General features: G+C 31.0%; 1 protein-coding gene across 1 annotated transcript in view; it reads right to left on the reverse strand.

Annotated features, from left to right (window-relative positions):
* Window positions 1-25613, reverse strand: part of LOC118197468 (nephrin-like) — a 584671-nt gene that overhangs the window by 118711 nt on the left and 440347 nt on the right. Inside the window, exon 11 of the mRNA XM_085822985.1 lies at window positions 17123-17276. Coding sequence (XP_085679111.1) covers window positions 17123-17276 — 154 coding nt within the window. The remainder of the gene's footprint in view (window positions 1-17122; window positions 17277-25613) is intronic.

Here is a 25613-nt window from a genome sequence, read left to right on the forward strand (position 1 = left end):
CAGGAAGCTCCTCCCAGTTATTCAATAATCCTTCCATCACTCTTAAGCTAATTATTTCAGACTCTAAATCATCGGCACTCATTATGTCCAAGAAAAGCAAAATTCTCTATTACAGATCAAGCATTAAATTAAATAGCAAGAGCATAAAAATATTAGAAGAATTAAAGTACTCAGGCTTGACATGGGAATCCGAGAATCACGAGCATCCCAGATATTACTGAGCTCAAATCCCGCACTTTTGCTATAGTCCCATAACAGAAACAATTCCAAGGCATCAACTGCGTTCGCAGTACCCGTATCCAAGAAATTCTGTACATCATAGTGATAGAAAACAAGAATCACATATGTCGTAACCATGTCAACCAGTCTATGCAAAGTCGCAAAATCAAACATCTCTCCAGCCACTAACATCTTTTTACTTTAACGGTCACCAAGGAATGAAGAACTACGGCGACTGCTGACAAAAATTCTAAAATGGGTTAAATCATTGACTACAGACATTTACAGAAATGCAAGAATTGCATTAATAAATGATAAAACGGGAAAAGCAAATAAAATTTCTCAAACCATTAGACTATAGACAGACCAGAGACAGAGATTTAGAAAGTATTTTTTGACCTTCGTCTTGTGGTGGTAGTAGTATCGGAGGACATGAGCACCATCCCTCTACCATTAAGGTTAATCGGTTCTGCCCAAGTCCACCCTTGTCTAGTATTTATTAATCATTCTAAAATTTCTTCGTCTTGTAAAAACATTGCTCCATAAATTCATAATTTTTGTCCTCTGAACTATAGAATCAAAAATTTATTATTTTATCCTGAGCATTAGGAAAGCGCATAAATTTTCCCTCAAACGAATTGTTATATGTTGCTGTAGATGATCGTATGACATGGTTGCAAGCATAAGGTAAATTGCAAAATGATATACTTGAAAAGGTACTGGCTAGATATATTGTTTTCTTGCAATTATGTCGTTGATGACTAAAACAATTCATGCAATGCATAAAATTATGTAGATGAAAGTTTATAAAGAGATAATTTGGAGACATCATAAAAGATAATCCAAACAGAGCGTGATTGCATCCATCGAATGAGATGTCAGGTAGTTTGATATATGTGATATATATAGGTCATATTTTGTAATCATTTCGAGAGATGTCTCTTAGCAAGTTGTTATATTAAAAATTTGGTTAATGGAGAAGAATAACTAAATGGCCAGCTTAATGGATATTTTAAAATTATTATTAGTCCAAAGGGACTTGAGTCCCGAAGGACTATTAGTTTCGTTTTGGAATTTTGCGTCGGACGGATAAATGTCGGTTCACTTTTCAAACTGTTGCCATAAAATGTTAGAGTCCTGCATTATATTTGAAGAAATTAAATAATGAAAATCTGCGTAAATGTATGTATATTTCTCACAGTGTCATAAAATAACGATACATAGAGTCATCGAATTTTGAATAACGTAATCCTCCAACGAATATGAGCATGTGGAAGACCAAATTTGAAATTTGAAATTTGTTTTATGATCGATTTCCTATTTTTTAAAACTTTGACGAATTTTTGATTAACAAACTCAAGGATTTCAAAGCGAGCAATGGCAACGTTGTGCAGAAAAAACATTTTTATCTCCAGCGCGTGAGTCTCTGTATCGGAAATTCTAAAGATATGCTCGTTTTAAAACTATTTTGCGATATTGCTGTTGCACTGGATCTTATGGTTTAAGTGCGAGGAACATGATATTTAATAAAGAAAGGTAACACACAAAATGTTAAAAAACGCTAACGCTTTGGACGTAATTTAAAATCTGAAACATTTCAGATTTTGTTTTTTTTTAGTCCAAAGGGATTTGAATCCCGAAGAACTATTAGTTTCGTTTTGGCATTTTGCGTCGGACTCATAAATGTCGGTTCACTTTTCAAACTTTGCCACAAATTTTAGAGTCCTGCATTATATTTGAAGAAATTAAATAATGAAAAATCTGCATAAATGTATGTATATTTCTCGTATTGTGATAAAACAACGGTACATAGAGTCATCGAATTTTGAATAACGTAATCCTCCAACGAATATGAGCATGTGGAAGACCAAATTTGAAATTTGAAATTTGTTTTATGATCGATTTCCTATTTTTGAAAACTTTGACGAATTTTTGATTAACAAACTCAAGGATTTCAAAGCGAGCAATGGCAACGTTGTGCAGAAAAAACATTTTTATCTCCAGCGCGTGAGTCTCTGTATCGGAAATTCTAAAGATATGCTCGTTTTAAAACTATTTTGCGATATTGCTGTTGCACTGGATCTTATGGTTTAAGTGCGAGGAACATGATATTTAATAAAGAAAGGTAACACACAAAATGTTAAAAAACGCCCCTTTGGACGTAATTTAAAATCTGAAACATTTCAGATTTTTTTTAATATAGTATAAAAACTAAAATTATTAATATCAAGAAGGAGAGCAAAAATGTGATATAAAATTTATTGTTGAGACAGAGAAAGAGGTTGTAAGATGGAGGATTTCTGGCATTGTTATATTTATGGCAGGAGTACAACGTTGTACATAGTCAAAAAGGATTCACGATATAATTTGGCTGCAATATAATTAAATATACCAGAAAAGGAATTCAGATGAACGTTCGTAGACAGGAGCTAGGAAATTATCATATTTTTACCCAAAATTGTTTAAAGAATTGTAAAGAAAAAAGGAAATGTGTTGTACTCTTGAAACATGTTCCAGTACTAACTGAGACAGTTAAGAGCTTGTATCTCAAACCTGTAACTGAGATAACTGTGGTGATATCTAGAATATATTGAAGAGAAAGTTTTTCAAGTCAATGATTTGTGAATTCTATGCCACGCATTATGTAAAGACAATTGATTTATTTTGGAAAACTGCAAAACTCTCAAGATAATGAACTAAAATTTTAGATCTTAGATACAACTGGAGCTTTCTGAATAAAACTATTTATATGAAGAATTAAACAAGGAAGGTTTCAGCATTCAGTTTCTTCGCTGTCTCTATTTCTAAAACAAAACAAATTCAAGGTTAAAAAGATTTATGGTGTCATTTATAATTCACAAATTCCTATTTTTACGCTTGACATGCAATTTCAGAATAGGTTAATCTTCAGAGTTGGATCAATCACTAACATTCCCAGTTGCATAGTAACAACAGTTTGATTTTATGAGATTCTTTCTTAAAATATAAATTTATAGCTTCTTATTTATTACATCTTTCAATATCGTGTAGCGGAAATATCCAAGCAAAGATAACATAACTTTTACAGCTTTGATTACCTTTGCGACATCAGTTTATGTGTTCGAGGGTTTTCACTAATGATCGTAATCAAAACTCATCGAAATGGAATATAGATCCGGTGAAAATACTCCCAAAGAGATGACAATTGTAATTTTCAAATTTGTATTGAGTAAGAAATATTGAGTAATTATAAATTAGTATTTGTATCTAAAGACCTGAATGGCGAAAAAATCTCTTTTCAGCCATATTTAAAAGAAAATGTTATAGAGTATTGCGCGGATAAGGATCGTTTGCTCCTTTTCTTTAAATAAATGTGTTTGAATAAAGTATTTGATTAATTTCCGCTATCGCTTAGAGACTTGTAAAATTAAAGACAATATTTATGCAGATTTTGTGACCACGAAATGTGCTAAAAGACTTAGAATACATATATATATATAAAACGTTTTATTAAACCTTATAAGGTATTTCTCCCCCTTCTTAGCATGCCTTTGTGGTGTAATGGTCAGCACGCTCGGCGCGTATTCGAGAAATCCGAGGCTGGAGTCCCGGCGAGGTCATTGCACATTTTTCATGCCTCTTTCTCCTAAATAACCTAGACTCCACAACCTTGAATTTAAATTTTCATTGAAATCTAGATTTAATAAAATGAGAAACCAGATTTTAAATGAAGGGGAAAGTAGATGGAAATGGTTTGAAATGGACTGCTGTAGACCAGACAAGAGCAAACTACTTCTACCCTCTGCTTCTCTTTATTTTATCAAGTACATATTTACATAATTTTGAAGGGAATGGATGACACATGAAATAGATGATCGATAGAAAAGAATTTTAAAAATACATTTTTAAAATTTTTAAATAGTACATAATAGAAATACATAATTTGATATTTTGAATGTGAACATTTTATGTAATCTTATATTATGTGTTTGCTTCTCAGTCATAGGAATTAATTTGATGCTTATAATTAGTTTTTTCTTTAATTTCTATTAAGCTTTTATATTAAGTTTTAAATATATTCAATTAGTTAATTAAGGTGGGAAATAAAAATAATCAACTTTTTAATTTTTACCACACCTTTTATGTTTTTAAAGAGGAGAATCGTCAAAGAAAAATATTAGCCAAGCAGATTTTCTCTTATTTGTAAGTAGGTTGGAAAAATCTGGTGTACTCACAGCTTGTTAAACCTAAATACATGCTATTTAAAGAATCAGCGAACAAGAATTACAACTGATTGCGCTAGAATAAATTAAAGCAATAACTTACGTAAAAGATATGAAGCAAACAAGGCAAGTTAACTGCTGAAAAGAAAGCATTAGAAAAGTCCCCAACCGTAATTAGCAACCTTCTTTTAAAACAAAATTAGGAACCACAATAATAATTAATTTCAGGGAAGAAAAAAAGACACAGAAGTCTAATTATAAAAAAAGGTTAAGTCATTTAAATTTCCCTAATTGAATCTCAGGTCACATACTTTTGCAATTATGACTAAATGCTTCGACGCCGAAGTTCGACATTTACTACCAGATGGAAGCATTAAAAAATGAAAGCGAAAGTAATTTATGCATATTATACTAATTAGACTGAAAAAGTGTTCTAGAACTGTTAAATGTTCAATGAAAAATACCCAAGTAAGTTGCCTCATAATATTAATATCTTTTGCTTAAAAAAATTGCTCCATAATACCTAAAGAATAGCACGTACAGTACATTTTATGGAAAGAAATCACATTAGAAATATTTAGTTACCAAACATTTATAACATTTAAAAAAGAAAACGGGGAAAGAAAAGCGCCACCCGGGATTAAATTTTGTTTGATGGCGGTGCGTAGTATCATTCAGAATGTTAAAAAAAAAAAAAAAAAAAAAAAAAAAAAAAAACGTTTTGAACTAATACTTCGAAATGCATATACGTTTATTTTATTTCAAGGAAAACTCTAATAATGTCCGTAATTGAAATTTTTCCTTCTCCAACTTATTACGTAGCGGGCAATCAAACAAATTATATTTCCAGGGGCTTAGAGCAAAGAATTTCAAGAAATTCAGAGGAATTGCTTTGATTTGGAGTTGAAAAATGAGATTAACTACTGTTCCTGTATTCATAAAATAACGAAAATTGAGGAGAATTTCGAATAAAAGTTTTGGAGTGTTCGGTTAATAAATACTTAAATACATTAAAAGTATATATTCTACGTTTTCGAATTTGCATTTCAAGAATAATTGGATTATTTTAAACTAAGTATAATAATTCTGATTAAAAAGAATTCAAATAGAGTTAAGTCAGAGAACTACAAGTTTTCATTTGTGTATTCCAAGAGATGCATTTACTTCTTTCTTTCATTTTAAATGCTTATTGGAACATCATTAGGTGGTTTCAGAAATTTATTTCAGAATTTTGGTAAAGTATTAGTTTCTTCCTTCTTTATAGCTAAGCTATATATTTCGTCCAATTATGCAGTTGCATAAAACTTTCGAGGATATTTTATGTTCCAGTTTTAATAGCACTTTTAGGAGTTCAGTTAAAAATATTAATATGCAACATTATTATTATTATTATTATTATTACTAGCATAATTTTTTAGGCAATCGAATTACATTGTAAGTGATGCGCTCACTATAAAATTAAAGCCAATTTTAATGTTTTGATTTTTCTGATTATAACACTCCCAATTATATAAATAACTAAAATTCAATGCGCATATTTAAACAGTTAAACTTCGGATTGTTATAACACTTCATTCTTTTTTATTTTACTAAATTAACTAGCAAAATCTAGAAGCATGCTAGTTGAGGTAGTGTAAAAGAAAAAATACAATGCATTTGAAAAATATCGCTCAGTCAACAACAATTTCAAGATAAGATTGCAAGAAATGATCTGAAGGTAGCCAGTATAAAATTTCAGATTAGACAAGACAAACAATTTAGACTGGAACTGATTTTAAATAAAAACTCTGTTAGTTTCCAGAGAGATGAGATATAATAAACCTTTTCTTCCTGAGCAACAAATGTTTGGGAAGGTAAAAGAAGAAATATTCGTATTTTAGACTGAAATTAATAGGAGAAGCAAAATGAGAACGTGAAAATAATTTTATCAATTGAAGAACGCAGTAATGAAACATGAAAAGATAAGATTGCAAAAACGATGAGATAAACTGCATTCGCATTAAAGTCATTAGCTTAAGATGGTAAGTTTTCTGAATATGAGAGCCTTAAAAAAATTCATATGAATGATCATTTTCACATAATCAAAATAACAACCTCGGCTTCTTTTACTTTTATTAATGAGGGTATTTCTTTGCCTAATTTTAAAAGAAGCAGCACATTTATTGCTTTATCTGTTACTTTTCATGACCGAAAACTTACTTTACCCACCTATTATTTTGAGAAGTTACTCTTAATTGCGAGCAATATAGAAATGGGGAATCGATCTAAGTAAATGTTTATTTAAATATGTTTTAATATATTTAAATAAATATGTTTTAATATATTTAAATAAATATATTTAAATAAACAAGTTAGTATTTGTTAAGAGATAAAAAATCCAATCAGAGACGGCTGTCATGTGAAGATACTGTAACCTCATTCCCCATGCCTTAGTTTAGGCAAAATTGCACAATACAGCAAAATGAATGGTGCAAAAAATGTGCCTGAGAAATCCTTTCGTACATCTATCGTTCTGTCGTATCAAACGGATTACTCTTCCTGCTGTGTCTAGGGTTACGTATTCTTGACTAAAAGATTTCATTTTCGAAATGTATTTGTCATATTATATGCCACAGCAGAGGGGAATGGTGATCACTAACGCTAGAAGAAGACTACAGATGAACCATATTATAAATTTCTTAATAAGAAATAAAAATGAATTATGCAAGCCTTAATAATTATTGTAAAACCTTTCGCAAAGCTCTGAAGGTCAGGATATGATAACACCTGAGATTTGTTTGTAAGAACTGCTGATTTCATTTCCCCTTTTCATTAACCCACTAAAGAAATTCGCAGATTTCAAAGCACATTGTAGTGCATCCAGTTTTAAACGATCGCAGTGCAAATACAATGAAAGATTCTCAATTTTACTGCATTTGCACCAGTATCCAATGACGTATTTCATAGTCCTACAAACGTTTGGTTTATAGAGAAGTGTCTCGACTCTTCTTTGTTTGACACTTCATCCAACATATTTTGTGTTGCTACATAACATTAAGGTTATAAGGTATTCCACTTTCCTAGCATGCCTTCGTGGTGTAGTCGTTCTGCACGCTGAGCCGGTATTCCAGAGGTCCGTGGTTCGATTCCCGGCGAAGGCGGTTGCTAATTTTTTATCTCTTCGGCTTCCAAAAAATCCTTATGTCTCTACAAGGTCTACTATTGTTCCTTCATCACATATTGGCCATTCTTATACATCAATGATGTGCAAACGTCTTTGGAAGCGGGTCAAAAAACAAAAGATAAAGTTTAGCAGACCTACATGATTTATTCGAAAATTTAAGAAAAAGGTGTATAAATATATGATGAATGATATTGCAACTGCATTGTAAGTTCCTTAAATTCAGTTTCTATCTGCGATGTAATAATTCTGAGAAGTGATGCTAAATGTACATCTGTCAATCTATTTCCAATAGATTTGTTTCAAAGGTTCATGGTAGAAAACACTTGTTCCCATATACAAAATAAAGTAAACTTCGCACTAAATTATGGGTGAAGGTAAACTTGCTTTCAATAACGCTTTGTAAAACTTAATTCTGGAATACTGAGAAACAAATGCTTAAGGTAATTATTAGATTGTAACTCAAATTATATAAACTGCAAATTACGCCTCTGCTTCATAATTCACATTGAAAAATATGCTGAAAATATCCACTTACATTTAAATGGCAATGAAATCCTAAAATGTGCATTCGAATTCAAAATGAAATTTTCACAGCCATTTTCATAATTGTTAAGCTTGTCTTCATTTGCTGAAGAACATTTTTACTTTCAAGGGGAGATCAAGTCTTGTTATACTTGTCTGTGCTCGTGTCACAACAGAAAGGCCCTGGCCGGAGCTTAAAGTGCGCAGTATTAATGTTAATGAAATAAGATAACAAACCTCTTCTACATGAAATCGTTTTCCACTCCGATCACATATCATCCCTTTCTATTCTAGAACGAGATGTATATTATGTACAATGTACACTACGAAAAAAAAAAGTCAGTTTTATATTTCCCGTTCTACTGGGCCGATTGGCAAAATTCAACTTGCGTTTTTCATGTCTCCAAAGCGCGCGACTTAGGATATGTATTAGATTTATATTTAGCATTGTTTTAATATAGGTATTTTGTCACAAAATTGGACTTTTTCTGAAATGACGTGCCAATTTTTTCCTATATTGCGATTCTACGTCTCAAATTATGCCAAAATGCCAAGTTTTGTAAAAATCGTAGGAGTGCTTTTTTAAAAATTAGCTCTCAAAGTTTTATCTCCTCAATGTTAATTGAATTTGGTATATATTTATTTATATCTCTTTTTTATTAATCTTACTTGATTCCTTCTCCCAGAATTTGAAATTTATAAATATATATATAGGTTTAATTCAAATATAACTTGCTCATTTTTTATTATTTATTTAAAGAAATTGTATTTAAAAATATTTTTGGAAAAACATTTTGAATTATAACCAATAAAATTTTTAACATAATCTTAAAGTAGATGTATTTCTAAGTATATTTAAAAAATTAGAGTTTTTTTATTAAAAATGTCCTAAGATATACGTGAATTTACATTTTTAAGCGTTTTGAAATTTGGCGTATTTAGTATATGCGATAATACCGATAATGTGGCTTACGAACTTTGTTAAAATTATTTGAAAGAATGAAATTTTCCTCTTGTGCATCAATGAAAAAAAAGGAAAGTAAGTAGGTTACTGTTTTCGCAATTTCGAAAAACAAAATTGTTTTTACATTCCTATTAAATTGCAAGTTTTCGAGATGCCATTTATGGTTTCGCTTGCAAGAAATATTACATTAACTACAATTGTTTCGCCGAGTTACGACCTCGATTCGGTTTGAGATATTTCGTAGTATCTCATTTAGAATTGGGATGCCTTCTGAGAGGATCGGAATTGACATATAGTGGGAAGAGGAAAAAGTAATTTATCAATCGGAAGCAGCTGGATTGTCTTGAGTCAAAGAGAATAAAGTCCAGCTTGAAGCGCATACTTAAAGAAATATTTCTTGAAATGTAAGTACTTCCTATTTCAAATGAAAAATCTTTGGTAGAGAGAAAAACATTTCTCCTAACGTAGATTTTATTAAAAGCTTTCGTGGAAAAGAGCTAGTTTACAATGATATTTCTGTCATTTTTACCATGTATTGGAGTTGCTGGACTTAAAAAAATACACTACGAAATTTGCGAGCTATTAATATGATTTTCCAAATAATATAATGTGACTCGACATACCTATGAAGAGGAACTTGATTACATAAATTCACATATGTAAATATGTGCTATGAAAGCTGCTAATTACCTCAGGCTATGATTTTTTAATTAATTAAGTAAATAAACAAAAGGCTTTTATTATTTATAATTGACTATCATTTAAATATTTACTAAAAGATTCATTTGTGAACTGCAAGGTTTGTTTTAATTTTATAACAGTTATTTTTAATTTTGAAATCCGTTCTCTTAAATTCTCTATTCCCACTTACAATTCCCTACTACAATGAGTTTTTAGTATCGCGCTGTGTAAATGAGGTAGAAGGAGTATTTAAGGAAAGTTTAGATTACATCAGTAGGAGAGTTTTTAGTGGCGCGTGTTTGACGTCAGGCTATTTCTTTAAGGCAACTACGCTCGGTTGTATGATACGTGGCTGCTGAATATCGCGGCTAGGGTCAACTACATTAAGTAATTGTGTCTATCTTTGTCTAAATCAGTTTAGTATAAAATTAGTTTTTATTTTCTTATTTTGATTTTAAAGCCCGAGTGTAGGCTGTCCTGTAAGCCTCAGAAGGGGCCACATGTTATTATTTGAGTGAATAAAAGGGTGTTTCAACCCTTTTCTGGACTTTGTCATTAAATGCTTGTACTTAGCGATAAGTCACTACACAGTTCAATAGGTTCCTGTATATTCAGCATTCGATTAGAAACATCATAGAACAAGTAAGAAAATCCTTTATTTAAATTCAATGCTTTTTAGGAAATATTTTTTATTTTAAACTGATCCAATTGATATAAAGAAGCACTCAAATACGAAAAAGAGTGCTTAATAATCAGTATATTAGAAAGTACAATTTTCATTAAAACTACCGCTCAAACGTTTACTCTTTACAACACTAATACAAATTTAAAGATATCAAAGTAACAATTGTCAATAAAGTATGTTACAGTATTAGAAGAACGGCTTAGAAGCCTACGATGTTCACACCCTTTATTTTAAGGAATAGTTATATCTTTTTCTTCACTTTTACAAATCAAAGAAGGTAACGACTACTCTCGAATTTGTGAAAATTATGTTAAGTTCCTAATTAGTTAAGTTTCACACTACCCTATTTCTTGTCAGCTTTCATTACAATTATTTAGCAGTTTATGTGAATATCAGAGCCGCAAGAGTAAAATATTACGATTCCTTATTATATCTATTTTGTCAGACCAATCGGAATTTTGTGAATCGTTAGAAATGATTGGCTAAGTGTGAATTTTATTGCAAATGACAAAAACTTTCAGTTGCGCTATATATTGGGTTCGAAACTCAAGCTACATTATTAACAAATTTCAGTTATTAGCATTTAGCTGCTTTGTAAATTTTTATTATTGTGCAAGCGATAATTCAGTTTAACATCTATATAACTAGTACTATTTCTGTGCGGTTATGTTCACGGGGCTAGAAAGTCACAAAGCTACAGAAGACAGATTCATTTTTATTCAAGCAAAGGGATTGTAGACAAGGTTTGCTATATCAAAAACTTGTCTATACGCCTTCAATTTCAGAAATAAACACATGCAACTGCATTCGATGTTAGGTTGCTCTGTGAAAATAAATTACCTGAACTTTATATACTTTGTTCCTTCCCACGTTTTCCTCTTGCTAGAAAACGAACCTTGTTCTTGCAGTATCATTATTCAGTAATGTAAATTTTAACAAAACTATTGATGGTAAACTACATGCTTAAAAAATGGATTATTCCTAAAGTGATAAAAATTCAGACGTTTAGAGCAAATCATGAATTTTTAATTTATTCGTTTAATAATGAACTGTTGATTTTCTTTCAAGAGAAGAATTAACGAAGAGCAGATTTATTACAAGAAAGTAAGCTTAAAATTATGATATTAGAAATAAATGACTAAAAATAAAATAAAAAAAAATAATATGCCAATCTTTTAAATGTCAACAGTCGAATGTTTTCCTTTTGGCCGTCAAAGCGAATAGTAAAATATGCATTATCATTCCAAAATATTCAAATAATATGGTACAGGGGATTATAATTCCATCGCGCTTATAAAACTTCGTACTTGCTTTTACATTTCATTGCTGAAGTGGGAAAAGTAAGTGAATTTATTCACGGGAAATAAGTTTATGCACCGAAAAATTACGTTATTATGCACCGAAGTTTAAGTTTATGCACCGAAAAGAATTAGAAATTTTGTAATTGAAGGAACTTTACAAAGGTTTTGGAAACAATTTTTATGGTATAATTAATGACATAAGCTTTAATAGTGTTTGCAGAAAAATTTTAATCAAACACATGAACAATTGTAAAAGATTTTCATTTTAAACTGATGAGTAAAACATTGTTAAGATAAATGGTTTTACGTCGAATTCGAAACAACTTCCTAGTTTCCTAGTCTGTGGCAGAATTGAAAATTTAACCTTTGAGAAGTTTTTTACCTAGTAAAAATAAGTAATCAGAAAACTGTATCATTATTAGCAATAATGAGTTAATAATTAGAGAAAATAAAAACGGTATTAAAAATTTCCATTTTGTTCATTTAAATTCCTTAAAAGTATATATTCACTGCTATTTAATAAAAGTTACACGCGTTAACTCTAGCATTCAAAAGTTTATGAAAAATGCTTTAAAGCCAATTGTATTTGAAATGAAAAAAATATTATTCAGTCATTCATTGGACTGCACACACAATATTGTTCTCGTTCTCCTGATATTTTTGGACGTTATCATTATATCAATTCAGGTATGTCTGAAAACACTGATTTTCGTAGTACCATAAGAGAAAACAGCTTGAACAAATAAAATAGTTGTGCCATGAGAGAAAACTGTTCCTGAACAAAGAATCCTGATCTTTTATGTTTAAGTATCTTGTACTCAGAATATGACATCGTGTCAAATGACAAAAAAGTAAGTTGGAACTAAAATCTACACTTTCCCGCATGATAACATTTCCTATATTTCTACTGCAGAGGATATGCTTAAGTCTTCCAGCAACCAGATTCAGTCATTGTCAGCTACATGCAATTAACGAAAATATTCCATGAGAAGAATATTCCTTGGCTCTATCACATTCAGAAAAAATAATCAACGTACAATGAGAAGTTTCTGGTAATAACTTTTTTGAAAACTATTAGCATCATTAAAGAAATTATTTTACGACATGGAAACTTCAGATTGAACTCAGTCTAACAGGATTCAGGTTTGAAAAATCCGATGCTGCTACGTGAATTTCCTTCTTGGAACTAAAATGATTTCAATCGGGGAAAATCAAAATACAAAACAAACCCCCTACATTACCGTTTGCACAAAATTAAAAGAAATATGCATATAAAGGGAGAAGATTGCAATCTATAATGTTGGTGCAGTTTTGATGCAAACGATAATGTAAGCAGAAAGTTGAATTAGATATACTGTAATCTTGACATTACATGATGCTAAAAGTATATTTGATTTATTACAATAAAATATGATTACGAAACACTGTAAAATTATTTTTAGAAAATTTACTTTTTTTATTCTGATCCACTGCTATTGTTCATTTGCGATAAAAGAACGTCACATGAAAACAATAATATTTTTTCTAGGTATTAGAAAAAATTAATGTTGGGTAAAAAGCATTCGTGCTTAAATATTGTCGAAGTCTTAAGTGGACTCATACACCTTAAAACCCATAAAATGTTCGAATAGGTGACTGTCACAAGAATTGGGATAACTTATTTATTTTAAAAGCAATTACTACCAACTTTTTAAAGCTGACTACATAATATAGCTGCTTTCTGACATAGTAATCAGAAAGTTTGTGTTGCCACAAGTATTTTTATAATTTAATCCGCTTTGTGACAACATTTTTCGTCATGTTTCCAACTTGCGCGCACAGTTTAAAACATTCTGTTTCATAATTTAATTCCATATTTAATATATACCTTTTATAACATTTGGAAACTAATGTGAACATAAAATTCTAAAAATTTCATGTTAAATTTTTATTTTATTTGGAGTTGAGTTTATAAAATGTATTTTATTAAAAAAATGTGTAATGTTTCCGTCCATAAAATTGTTCAATACTGAAATATTCATCAGATTGTTGGTTCAGTTAGAAAATAGTTCCCATATAAAGAATTCCATCCAATTTCAAGAACTAACTATTAGCCATTTTTAAAATATCATGCGCGCAAGATGGAAACATGGCGAAATATTTTGTCACAAAGAGGATTAAATTACAAAAATATTTGTGGCAACACAAACTTTCTGGTTACTAGTTTCCAAAGCAGCTATATTATGTAGTCATCTGTAAAACGTTGGAAGTAATTGCTTTTAAAATAAATAAAATATCTCAATTCCTGCAACAGTCACATATTCGAAGATCATGAAGGGGTTTAAGGTGTATGAGTCCCCTTAAGTTTTCTAAGTAAAATTTGTATGCCAAGGGATAAAACACTTTATTTTTAACTAAATAGAGTATAGTCTTTTAAGAATTAAAATTTGCTTTATTCGGAAATCGCTTAAAATTTATATTCTGCTTATATAGAGAGCTCCATACCTGTAAGGTTTAGACGATTTTCATTATTTTAAGAAAATTTATAATTAGAAGAACATGTTGATTAAAGAAAATAAAGTATTTTATCAACTTCTACGAGCATTCTATAAATATTTTTTTCTCATTGATAGAAAATTTAGTATTCACGGTCATCATTGGGTTGAGTGAACGCAACAGGTTAAAACTGTGGAATAATGATAATTTGTTTCTGGTTTCGGTGTCAATAACAGGATAAGATAGCTTTACATTTCTCTGTAACGAAGCCAGTATATAACATTTGCTATACGTGGTATATGTGGCACATGTTGCTGTATGTGGTGTTTAATATTTGCACCTACTTAACTGCTTTTTCTGATGCAAAGAGTTCAAAGTTTGCATGCAATCTGACAATATAGAAGTGCTTCACCATTATGAAAATAGAAACCAATCAGTTTACTTCTAAGGTTTCATCAAGCAAATCTGACAATTCTGAGACTGAAACCAATACCATAGGATACAGTTCAAATATTTATTTATATTACAAAACAGTTGGGAATTGAATGACATTTATTGTAACAGTGTTATTGTTTTCAGACTGGTATTGTTTGGAAAACACATTTTCCGAACGTTCTTCGAAATTTGTAGAGTATTTCTGAGTCTATTATACGTATTTGTTTGGTAAGGTTCTCCAACTAAGCAAGTGACATAGTCGTTCCTTTTCAAGCAGAACCAAATGATATAAAAAATTTGTACCAACAACTTTATTATGTTGAGACTCTTAACATACTCTTAACTACATAATGTTATTATGTAGGGACTCTTAACCGTCTTAATTATAATTTAACCGTCTTAGTATGTAGTGGCACTGGACAGCGCCAAGATGAGAATGTGAAGATGACTGCAGATTAATCGTTTCAAAATCACAATCCATTCACCATTCTGTAGAAAAGTTTCCTCTGTAAACACATAATCCATTCTCTATTTCAAATCAAATTCGAAAACAGCCTGCTTCCCGCCTGTATATAAACGATGATATTACTATCATAAACTATGCAAAAAAAAAAAAAAAAACTGTTAGATTTTCATCAAGACCATTTGAAAAATTTGTTGTTCAAAAAGTAAGAGAAGACTGACAGCTATTGTTATACATGTCATCACATAGTACAGTATATATAACAATTGAGGATACATTCCACGATGATGAGTTTAATCTAAAACCCGCCAGAATCCTGTGGTCTGCCTATTAACTATATTTTAATTAAATTAGATAAAAGTTTCAAATTGAACGTGACTGTAAAGAAATAAAATGTTTTTGACCTGTCATCTTAAGATAAAAGAAAATGCACAATACAATTGGGCATAAAAACAAAAGCAATATTCAGAATTCTCGTACCTTATTTTATATTTTAGCAAAAACTATTAAATTTGATTCACAGACGATGAGAAAGATGTAATTCAAACAAGCCATATAAACCAAAACAGTCACTTTAATTTATTTGAGATATAGACGAAAGTTGACAGTTTGAGAGCCTTAGGTAATTGAATTTAAGAATGTTCATTGGCGAAAAGCATGTAAATCAGATCGTGAGTGATTCTAAGCGAAATATTTGCGACAAAGCAAAAATATTCACTACAGTATCTATAATCTTATATGGCTAGGAAAATATTCCTGAAAGATTACAATGCTGTGAAAAGTTTCGGCGCGAAACAGTTGTCCCATATTATTATCATTTTTATAGTTTGCTGACGGAACAATCTTACTGCAGGAACGAAAAATTTCTTTACCAATGAGGGTCGATCAGAAACATACCAATTTTAAGAAAATTGATAATTTTTCAATACATTTGTTACCAATTTTAAGAAAATTGATAACAAATGTTTTGATACAGACATTTATGTTACTAAAATGTTTATATCAACAAACTTATTACTATAATCAGACTGTATTCATAAAATTTAATCAAAACACTTTTTAGGTTGCATAAACAATGTATAGTTGTTACTTACATAAAATAAAACAAAAGTTCCATATTTACAAAAGAGGTACTTTCTTGAGATAGTTCGTAAGAAGTATTTGTTCGTGATTCAGATCCTTGATGAACAATGAACAAAGATACAAAGACTAAAATTTTACCGTTAAAATTATATAATACCTCAAGATATAGTAACAAAATAGAACATATTGCCATAGCGGATATAATAACAAAAATAATAATTCCATATACGGTGATTGTATAATGGGAAAGAATTCAAGAAAAGTAAACCGGATAGTAAGAAACCCCTGTGTAAATAACTAGTCTGCTTTTCTTTTTAATTATAACAAACAGAGTACACAAACAAAGACCGACACATTTATATTACAAAGAAGAAAACTTTAAAGTGAAAATAGAGGTTAAAACTAACTTAATATTGCATCACTTTTTCGCTAATTAAAAGAATTCTGAGATTAGAAGATGAAGTTATGATATTCGAGATGCTGTAGGAAAGAAGAATGTACGCCGTAGAACAGAAATTTTATTCTGATTGATGACGAACATATGACACATGTGTCATAAGAGACACACAACTCCATTTTGGGTGACGAGTATCACGAATTTCCAGAGCCGTCATATATCAGAAAAGTAACTTTTTTTAACTCTGGCTGCAAATATATAAATGTTATGAATAGCTCTATATGTTACATGGCACCAGCGTTAGGCTAGAGTTTTCCAAATTTTGACACTCCGAGCTTATAAGATACACCATCACTGACCTAGCATATTGATAGACCGTGCCAGTTAATTCTTTACACATTATACACTAATCGATAATTCACTCATAAATACACCCTAAAGTGTGTATTTTACATCACAATCTTCCGATGATCTTATTCATTATAGTTTTCTACATTATACTGAAATTCAGAAAAGTAGATGGGACACTCACAAAGAACGGAAGGAGTGATTGTGGCTACAAGGGGCTTCTTGAGAGCACTGTTGATAGCTTCGCAGCGATATTTTGCTCCGTTGTCACTAGCCTCCGCCCGTATTACCAATTCACTAGTGGTCCCTGTAGTAGCGCTTTTCTCTACTGCTCGAATCTGAAAAAAAAGAAGAAAAAAGGCCATAAAAATTTGTTTTCTTGTGTGGTTTACCTCAACATAACGATTCGGATGATTAAAGGACCAGATTCGGACCAGATAATCATTAAAATATCAAAATATGCTAAACATGAAACACATTTTAAAGCTCAATACCTCGTGTGTGTAATTATGATCCTCAAATTTTACAAATTCATTTCATTATGATTGATTCTGTACTTACTATTTTTACTTTACGTTTAATGTATTAAAGTATTTTTTTAAAAATAAGTATAAAATACCTGCGTCAGAGAGATAAAACTGAATTATTTACTTTGTAGAGACATTAGTTATTTTGTGGAAGCAAGAGAGATTGAAAAATTAACAACGCCTTTGCCGGGAATCGAACCGCGGACCTCTGGAATACGCGCCCAGAGTGCAGACCACTACACCACGAAGGCATGCCAAGAAGGTTGGAGAAATACCTTATTTACTCCCCCTTTTAAAGGCCCACTGGGTTTTTTTAGGGGATCTAGTCGACAAATTCTGGGTGAGAAGAATCATCATCCAGCACCCTTTTTTTTTAGTTCGGGTGCCACTGTAGGGACATTAGGTATTTTTGAAGCAAAAGAAATGAAAAATTAGCTAAGCCGTTGCCGGAAATCGAACCGCGGACCTCTGGATTACGCCCCCAGCGTGCAAACCACCACACCACGAAGGCATGCCCAGAAGGCGGGAGAAATACCTTATAACTTATACTTAACTGCATAAATAAAAAGTCACCATTAAGCTAATTTGTTTTCATATTAGAAAGATAATCTATAATTACAAGTACATAATTTAAGAATAATAGAACAAGTTTTCTTAGGGAAAATTGTTTTTTATTTGTGAAACGCCAAAATCAACTACTTTTGAATGTAAAATTTCTAAGGATTTTTAGGCAAGATGCATAAATTGGTTATCTTAAATATTACTTTTTTGTTTAAATAGTTGGCATATAATTGCAGTGATATATTAAATTATATATCATAATTTTACGTATTACTCATACGACTGTTATACAATTGTAAAACCGCTATATGAAGGAAACGTTCATGAACTTCAGATCAATGGTTTTAGAAAAATCATGCGTACAAGCAGAAAAATTATAATTTTGAGAAAAATCCTCTCTTAACCCTTTCGAAACATTCCTCGGGACGTCCCGAGGGAACGCCTTTGTTTAAGACGTTCCCTCGGGACGGAGAAGAGTGGAAAGGAATGCTCCCACAGGACGGGGGATTTTGCGTTGCTAAGACTTACTTTTGAAGAACAAACGTAAAAAAAAAAAAAAAAAAAAAAAAAGTTTAAATCGTAAGGTTAAATCGCAATGTCTGGTACCATTTTAAATTATTGCTGAAGTTATCATATTCGTTAAAACTAGCATTTAATGATGTTTTTTCCTTACTTTACATGAAAATATGTTAAAAAACTGCTTATTTTTAAAATAATTTTCGAACGAGCTGTTCAAAGTATTCCGAAGCTTTAATTGACAAAACACATTAATAAACTTCAAAATTAATTCTAAAATGCTTAAGAAAGAATATTTACAAGAAGTAAAAACGTTTTTACGGGAATATGAATGCAGAAACTCAGAATCACTAGAATTATTACTTTAGAAAATGAATCATCACTGTCATCCATGTCATTAATTGGCTCACTTACTATGCGAGTATATCTTTCCTCTGATAAATAACGCTTTCTGGTCATAATAAAATTTTTGAACAGAAGGTTGCATGGTATCCGAGACGCAGATTCTCATTAGGCGAGTAACTGCGAGGTGGAAAATGGATATAATTTTCTGTCATATTATTTTTAACAATTGGTCTTTGCACTAAGAGGTGACAGGTGACGCAGAACGGGGACAACGGCTGTTAAGTCTTGTCGTTTGTTAGCTCTGTCCCCGTCTTGATGAAGTGCCTCTAGAGGACGGACCTGAGGGACTCTTAACCGTCTTAATTTATCAGCAGCCTTTCGAGAGAGCTTTCAATTCGACAGTATTTTAAGCACCCATGCAGTGAAGACACTATACATTTCCAAATGTCTATACTTTCTCCGAGATTCGAATCCGGGTCCAAGGGTATAACAGCCGGTTCCCTACTCCAAAGCCGAAGTGGCAGCTCATAATAAAACTACAAAAAATTCCAAATTTTTTGTAGTTACTTATTAAAATATATTAAAATAATTAAATACAAAAAAGTTCCTTGGTTTCATAAATCGATGTGATTTTAGGGCTAGCCATTTAAGGTTCATTTTAAGTTTTACTAGCTCCCTTTTTAAACTGATGAATCCCGTCCCTTTTAATTTTATTCGAATTCACGTAACTCGTTCTCGAAAAGTTAGAAATTAAAATGAAAAACAAATAACAGCTCCATTAAGTTTAAGGTAGTAGTTATGAGTTCTTAGTGGGTTTACCATACTATGTGAAAGCTTTTCATTGTCAAATGAATTTGCTGATTAGTGTAGACCAATGATGTCATCGCGTTCAAGTGCAAGGTGTCAAAAATCAGAAAAATGTTTAATATGTTTGCGTATTACTTTGAAAAAAAAGACACATAGTTTTCCATAAAAAAAAGGCATAATCCAGTAATGAATCCCGTACAACTAAAAGCTATAGACTTACAAGCAGTTTTCTAACATAAACGTTAGTGTCAAATAACTGCAACAAGATCTGATACATGGGAAATAACAATAAGTAAATAGAAGTTCTTTATAAACTAGAGAAATTATTAAAAGCAGCATTCTAAAGCACGCAGGTTTAACGGAAGGAAACCGCAGGCATGTGGAACCGTTTTAAAAAAGCTAATGGTTTCTAATGGAAGTCACTGTGTATACTGATAATTGGACTTACAAATCATATAAAAAGCATCCTATTTTTAAGATCAACTTTAAATTTAAATGGTTGGTAATTAAAGACAATTGAGTTTGATAGATAAGTCTGAAACAAAAATTAAGTATTTTATGCATTTCCAAATCCAGGTAAATAACTCGAACTTCATTTGCCATTCGTTTTATTTTCAGTTTTAAAGTTGCTTAATGTTGAAAATAAGGTTTCGCAAAGAGAATTAAAGAATAATGTTGTGAGTAAAATCACTGATAGATTTTTAAGGATGCTAAAAGATTTTGTGTCGAATATTTATCAGCGGGTTCGTGCCATCCTGCACATGGTGCCATATTATTGTTAGCAGTGGTCTCATAGTCTCGCCATTACTGGTGTAGGTTTACCTAGAGAGAATTGCTGTTAACATTACATTAACTGCAATTAATTTTATGAAATCGAACTTAGCTTTTATAATCACGGCTGAAGTATATTTTATCTTATGTTTTTCTCGATTAATATAATTCGATACCATTTGTAATGTCTGCAGCAACCAGTGTTTAGGTACATTCATTTTGCGGCAAATACACAATGACGAAGCGACAAGTTGAGGTCTACTAATTTGCTTACCCACCGAAGAGCTAGTAAGAGAGAAAAGGGAAATGTGAAATTCCACAACTCGGTTAGGAATATCACTCTGGTAGAAATGATTTAATATATATCGTATACAACTACAGATATCATCTATTTTTAGGAAAGTTTTATGCGTCTACAGGAAACCATAGTGGAAAGACTTTTATGATATGTAAAAAGGAAAAAGCAAATATTAAGATTCTGAATTATTTAGCATGTCATTGCATGTGTAATAACGACCATCATAGCTATCGTAGAAAAACTTAACACAGTTATCATAAATGGTTACATAAACTAAGATTAGATATCACATTTCAAACAAAAATTAAGATTAGATATCACATTTCAAACATAACCTGATATTCGGAAAAATAATGAAGTAGATTTTGCTTTTGAAGACAACATGCAAAGAACATGTTTTTCCAATTTTAAAGTTCTAAATCATTTCCCATAAGAACATGTTTAAATCGCCCTCCATTTTGACAATCCGAAAAATTTGAATTAAGGAGCTATAAAATTAAATTAATAAATTAATCGTAACATTAATGTGATTTAATTGTAAAAGTTTAAGATTATAAATGATTTAACTGCATTTTTTCCTCTAAAATATTTTCTCATTCATCAGTATTATGGTTAAGAGATCAAGCTCCAAGTAACTTAAAAATATGCTACTTTCAGAAACAAACAGAATTTTTCCTCAGAGAAATAGTTAAACAGAAACAGCAGCCATGTGGTGTTATTGGAACTATTAAACCTTGGAGGATTCAGTTAAACTTCGCCTGGAGCGTTACACTGAGAGATAAATCTGTACTTAAGATAGATTAGAAAGCTGTTTTCGGGAATGGTTCAATCTATTTCAGAGTTAGTTTCGTAACATGAGTTCTTTTTTTGAATGGACTGTTTTCTTTGAGATTTCTAATATTTATTTTAAGTCTTTTATAATTTCTACAGCCTTTCTCTGAGGTAAACATTTTAGGAAATGGAAAAGTTGCAATGCTTCGTTATTTTTAAATATATCTATTTATTTTAGTTAGGAATTTTAATACTTTCTTGCCTTTACCATAATTGTACTATTGAAATAAACTAGTAAGTCGAAAAGCAGTATACATAAGCGTTTTTTGTGTTTAAGTTGGACTGGGCATGACAGATGAAAATGAAAGCTAGCCAATGATGGAGAAACATATAAAAGATGACAAATTAATACCTGAAGGAACATGAATAGCTGTTTGAAGAACGTAAGTAAATTCAAATTAATTTCGGTGAATAGCAGAGTATATATCATTATGAATATGGGGCATTTTCTCTTTTCTTAGCGCGTGTATTCGAGTAGTAATTGGATGCATGTCTGGCTAGTAATCGAGTGGTCCAGAATTAGAATCACGGTTAAGTTACTGCATACTTTTTATGTTCCCTGCTTCGATAAATATGTAATTGCTCTAAAAGTAGCTCTTGAATTAAACTATGACGGACGATATTTCGTCACCACCAATATTTGGGGGTCTGCGTTCTCGGCGCCTCAGTCGGCCTAAAATGATAAAGAATGCTAGGTATTTTTCTCCTTTTTAATGCTTAAATTCGTGTTGTTATTGTAAGTACGTCCACTTACTAATCGAGCCATTCGGAATTCGAATCCCAGATAAAAACATTGCAAACTTTTCATGTTACCTGACTGTGCAATTTTGAAGACTTTACGTGAAGATCTGGTAAAAGAAGGAACAGTCGATAAAATGGCTTCGCGCGTCACAGTATTGTTGATTCAAAATGTGAAACGCCAATTTCCACGTCATAGTTTATTTTGAACTGTTAACAGAAAATAATTTATAAGATGTTAATAAAGAAAAAATAACTCTAATCCTCCCCGTAAACTGTTAAAGAGACTCAAAAGGAATGCCTTTAAAACATGTTTTTCTTTCAATATTCAATTCAATATTACACTCAGCATTATGTTCGAAATGTGCTTGAAGGTATTATTATAGCTTCAGCTATATAATAGTAATAACTTCATACGATTTATAAAAAAAATACTTTGAATTAATAACAACATTCATTCTGCTGCTTACCTAAAATATGTTAATTGAAAACTATTTTTGTCAGCGTTATCCTGACATATAGGTTACGTTTCCTTACAACGTTGTCGTGCCATACAGCTTGCATAGCTTTAATTTTTTATTTTTTTTATAACCCCTACTTTTTAATTATTAACTTTCCTAATAATAATTCAACAAATTAAACATCAATAGTAATATGTGTGGTTTTACGGAAAGAACGTAGCAACTGATGCAATCTTAACACGCTTGAGTGCCCGCCATGTATTAAGATTAGTGTTTTACTCAATTTAACCGAAAATGGAAATGGGAGAGTTCCCCTTTGCTCTAACAGCTATATAATGAAAAATATTTTTAAAATTTTCTAAGCTTCTTGGACTGAAACTCACGAATAAATAAGTAATTAAAGAAAACTTCTTACTGTGTTCAAAAGAGTAATACATTAAAATTTTGTTTGTAAATGAATTTTTGCATCAGGTTGCATTTTTAATGATTTCCATACTATTTTGTTTGTTTTATTTTATGCTTATTATTATTTACAAGTTTATATTAGTAATGTACGTACTTACTATTACAATTTAAATTAATAAAACTTTGTTTTTGCATGCTTTATGACTCGAAATCATTATATATGTGTAGATAAAAAGTACAAAACAAAGTACACTTAAGTACACTTCAGTTGAAATATATATATACGATAATGCCCTATAAGATACAAAATAAAAATAAAATGAAATGCAACCAATAATTTTAGAACTATCTCAAAATACTCCCTGGAAGTCATGTACATGTATTTAAAAACCCCTCACCGGTTATAGCTGCTTGCTAAATAACAAAAATATAAAATATAATCATGTTTTTCTTAATTGTTTTATTACGTAAAAATTTTTTTAACTGTTGCATTTACTTCAGTCTTTTATGTTTCAAAAGGAAGCGAAATTCTGGATAATTAAGGTAGATGTTCAAAATTTTAGTCTGTGTGAATGAATATTCTGCATAGGTATATTTACAATAATCCAATATTTGGGACACAAAAATAGCTCTCACATTTTTTTTAAACTATACAATTCCTTTCCCGCGTCTAAAACATAGAACGCGATGCTGTAGCATTCCGAAAACATTATCCGAAATTCTTAAACTTCTTATGTTATTTCTCATGAAATTGTCACAGAAAACAAGAGGAGACAAAGAATTAACAATCATCGGATATATTTCTGCTCCAGTGCTTTATCGTCAATAGCTGGGTTATCAGCTCTTTGGACCTCTTGTTTCTTCGAAACGACTTCCCCCCCTTGCTTTTGTTTTCACACCCTCACTAACATATAATTCGGCAAAGGACATCGAAAACGATTATCATGGGTAATCGCCGTAGACGCCATTTACTTTCTCAGTAGTAAAGAACAATCCACCAATCCGTGAAACAAAGACTATGCTCAGCTACCTTTCCGCACATTTGGCTTGGAATGGGAAGGATATTGAAGACAAGAGGATGGTGAAGGAACAAGATTAGATTTTTTGTATCAAACAGTTGGATCAAAGAAGAACTTTGTATTACTTCTAGCGGAATATTCTAAACTACATCAGTATCTTACATTTTATGTGACAATCCCGGCTTGAAAAACTTTTTAATAGAAAATTATGGAAATAGCCAACTGTTGCGCTTGAATGGGATACTTCCAAAAACAGAGCAGCGTTTTATTGCATATTTGTCTTTGGTTAAACATATGGAGCTTATTTTATATTAAATACCTTGTATAGGTGTCCATACTACTACACACAAACTAAGTGACAATGGACGTTATTCTGAGAGTGATTCGCCTGCAAATATTTAAGAATTTGCCTATCTCAAAATGGCGCTTGTAATTTTTTGTCCCTATGATAAGGAGAATATTATTACCTTTTATTTAGTTCATTCGTGGCGTTTGTCTCTATGATAAAAAATTGGCATCGATTTTTAACCTACTTGTCTAGATGTTGTCGAGTTCAAATTTTGCACACACATTACATGTCGATGAAGGTGCAAAGCAGTGAAGTGACATTTTCAAATTTCGATTTACATGTTTTTAAAATTTAATGCTTAAATGATTTTACGCACATATCTTCATTTAACTAATACATTAAAATTCGGAGGACTTTACTTTTTGCACGATTGGATAGAGCGGAAAAATATCTTCTAAATGAAGCTCCTATCAAAATTTTAATGCCATTTCCTCTGCTTTGGAATTTGCATTTGAAATGCGCTCGACGTTTTCGGCTATTTGACGTTTGTGATTTTAAAATTTCAACATCTAAAAACGTACTGATTACAAAATTTTGACTTTTAACAAATTATAGAAGATTATTACAGATTAAATTATAGAGGAACATTTCACAAATTATAGAAGACTGTAATATATTAAATTATAAATTTTAAAGAGATTAGATTAAAGAGGTCATATGACCTCTTTTAAAATTTATAATTTTTGTGATTACGTGAAACAGATTTTTTTTTCTTTCGCATTGCTGGGATTTCTTTAACTAGCCGCGTTTTTATAAACTTAATCCACTCATGGTATTTGTCACTGCTTTATTAAACCTTTGCCATCCACTTTAAACTATCGATAACACTGTTACTTTAAGCCACTGTTAAACTATCGTTAAAATATGGTTAAGATATGTTTGCTGTTGAAGGTGTTGAAACGATTTTTCAAACATACTCAGTAGAGGAATAAACTAAAAGCTCTCAGAATTTAGTATTTGCACCATCGGATAGAGCGGAAAAAATCTTCAAAATGATTTTTATATAAGATTTTAACATAATTTCTGATTTTTTTAGCAAAATATCTG

Source organism: Stegodyphus dumicola, chromosome 8 (genome assembly GCF_044657685.1).
Source record: "Stegodyphus dumicola isolate Sdum_Otavi_A_Nest chromosome 8, ASM4465768v1".
Lineage (NCBI taxonomy): Eukaryota > Metazoa > Arthropoda > Arachnida > Araneae > Eresidae > Stegodyphus > Stegodyphus dumicola.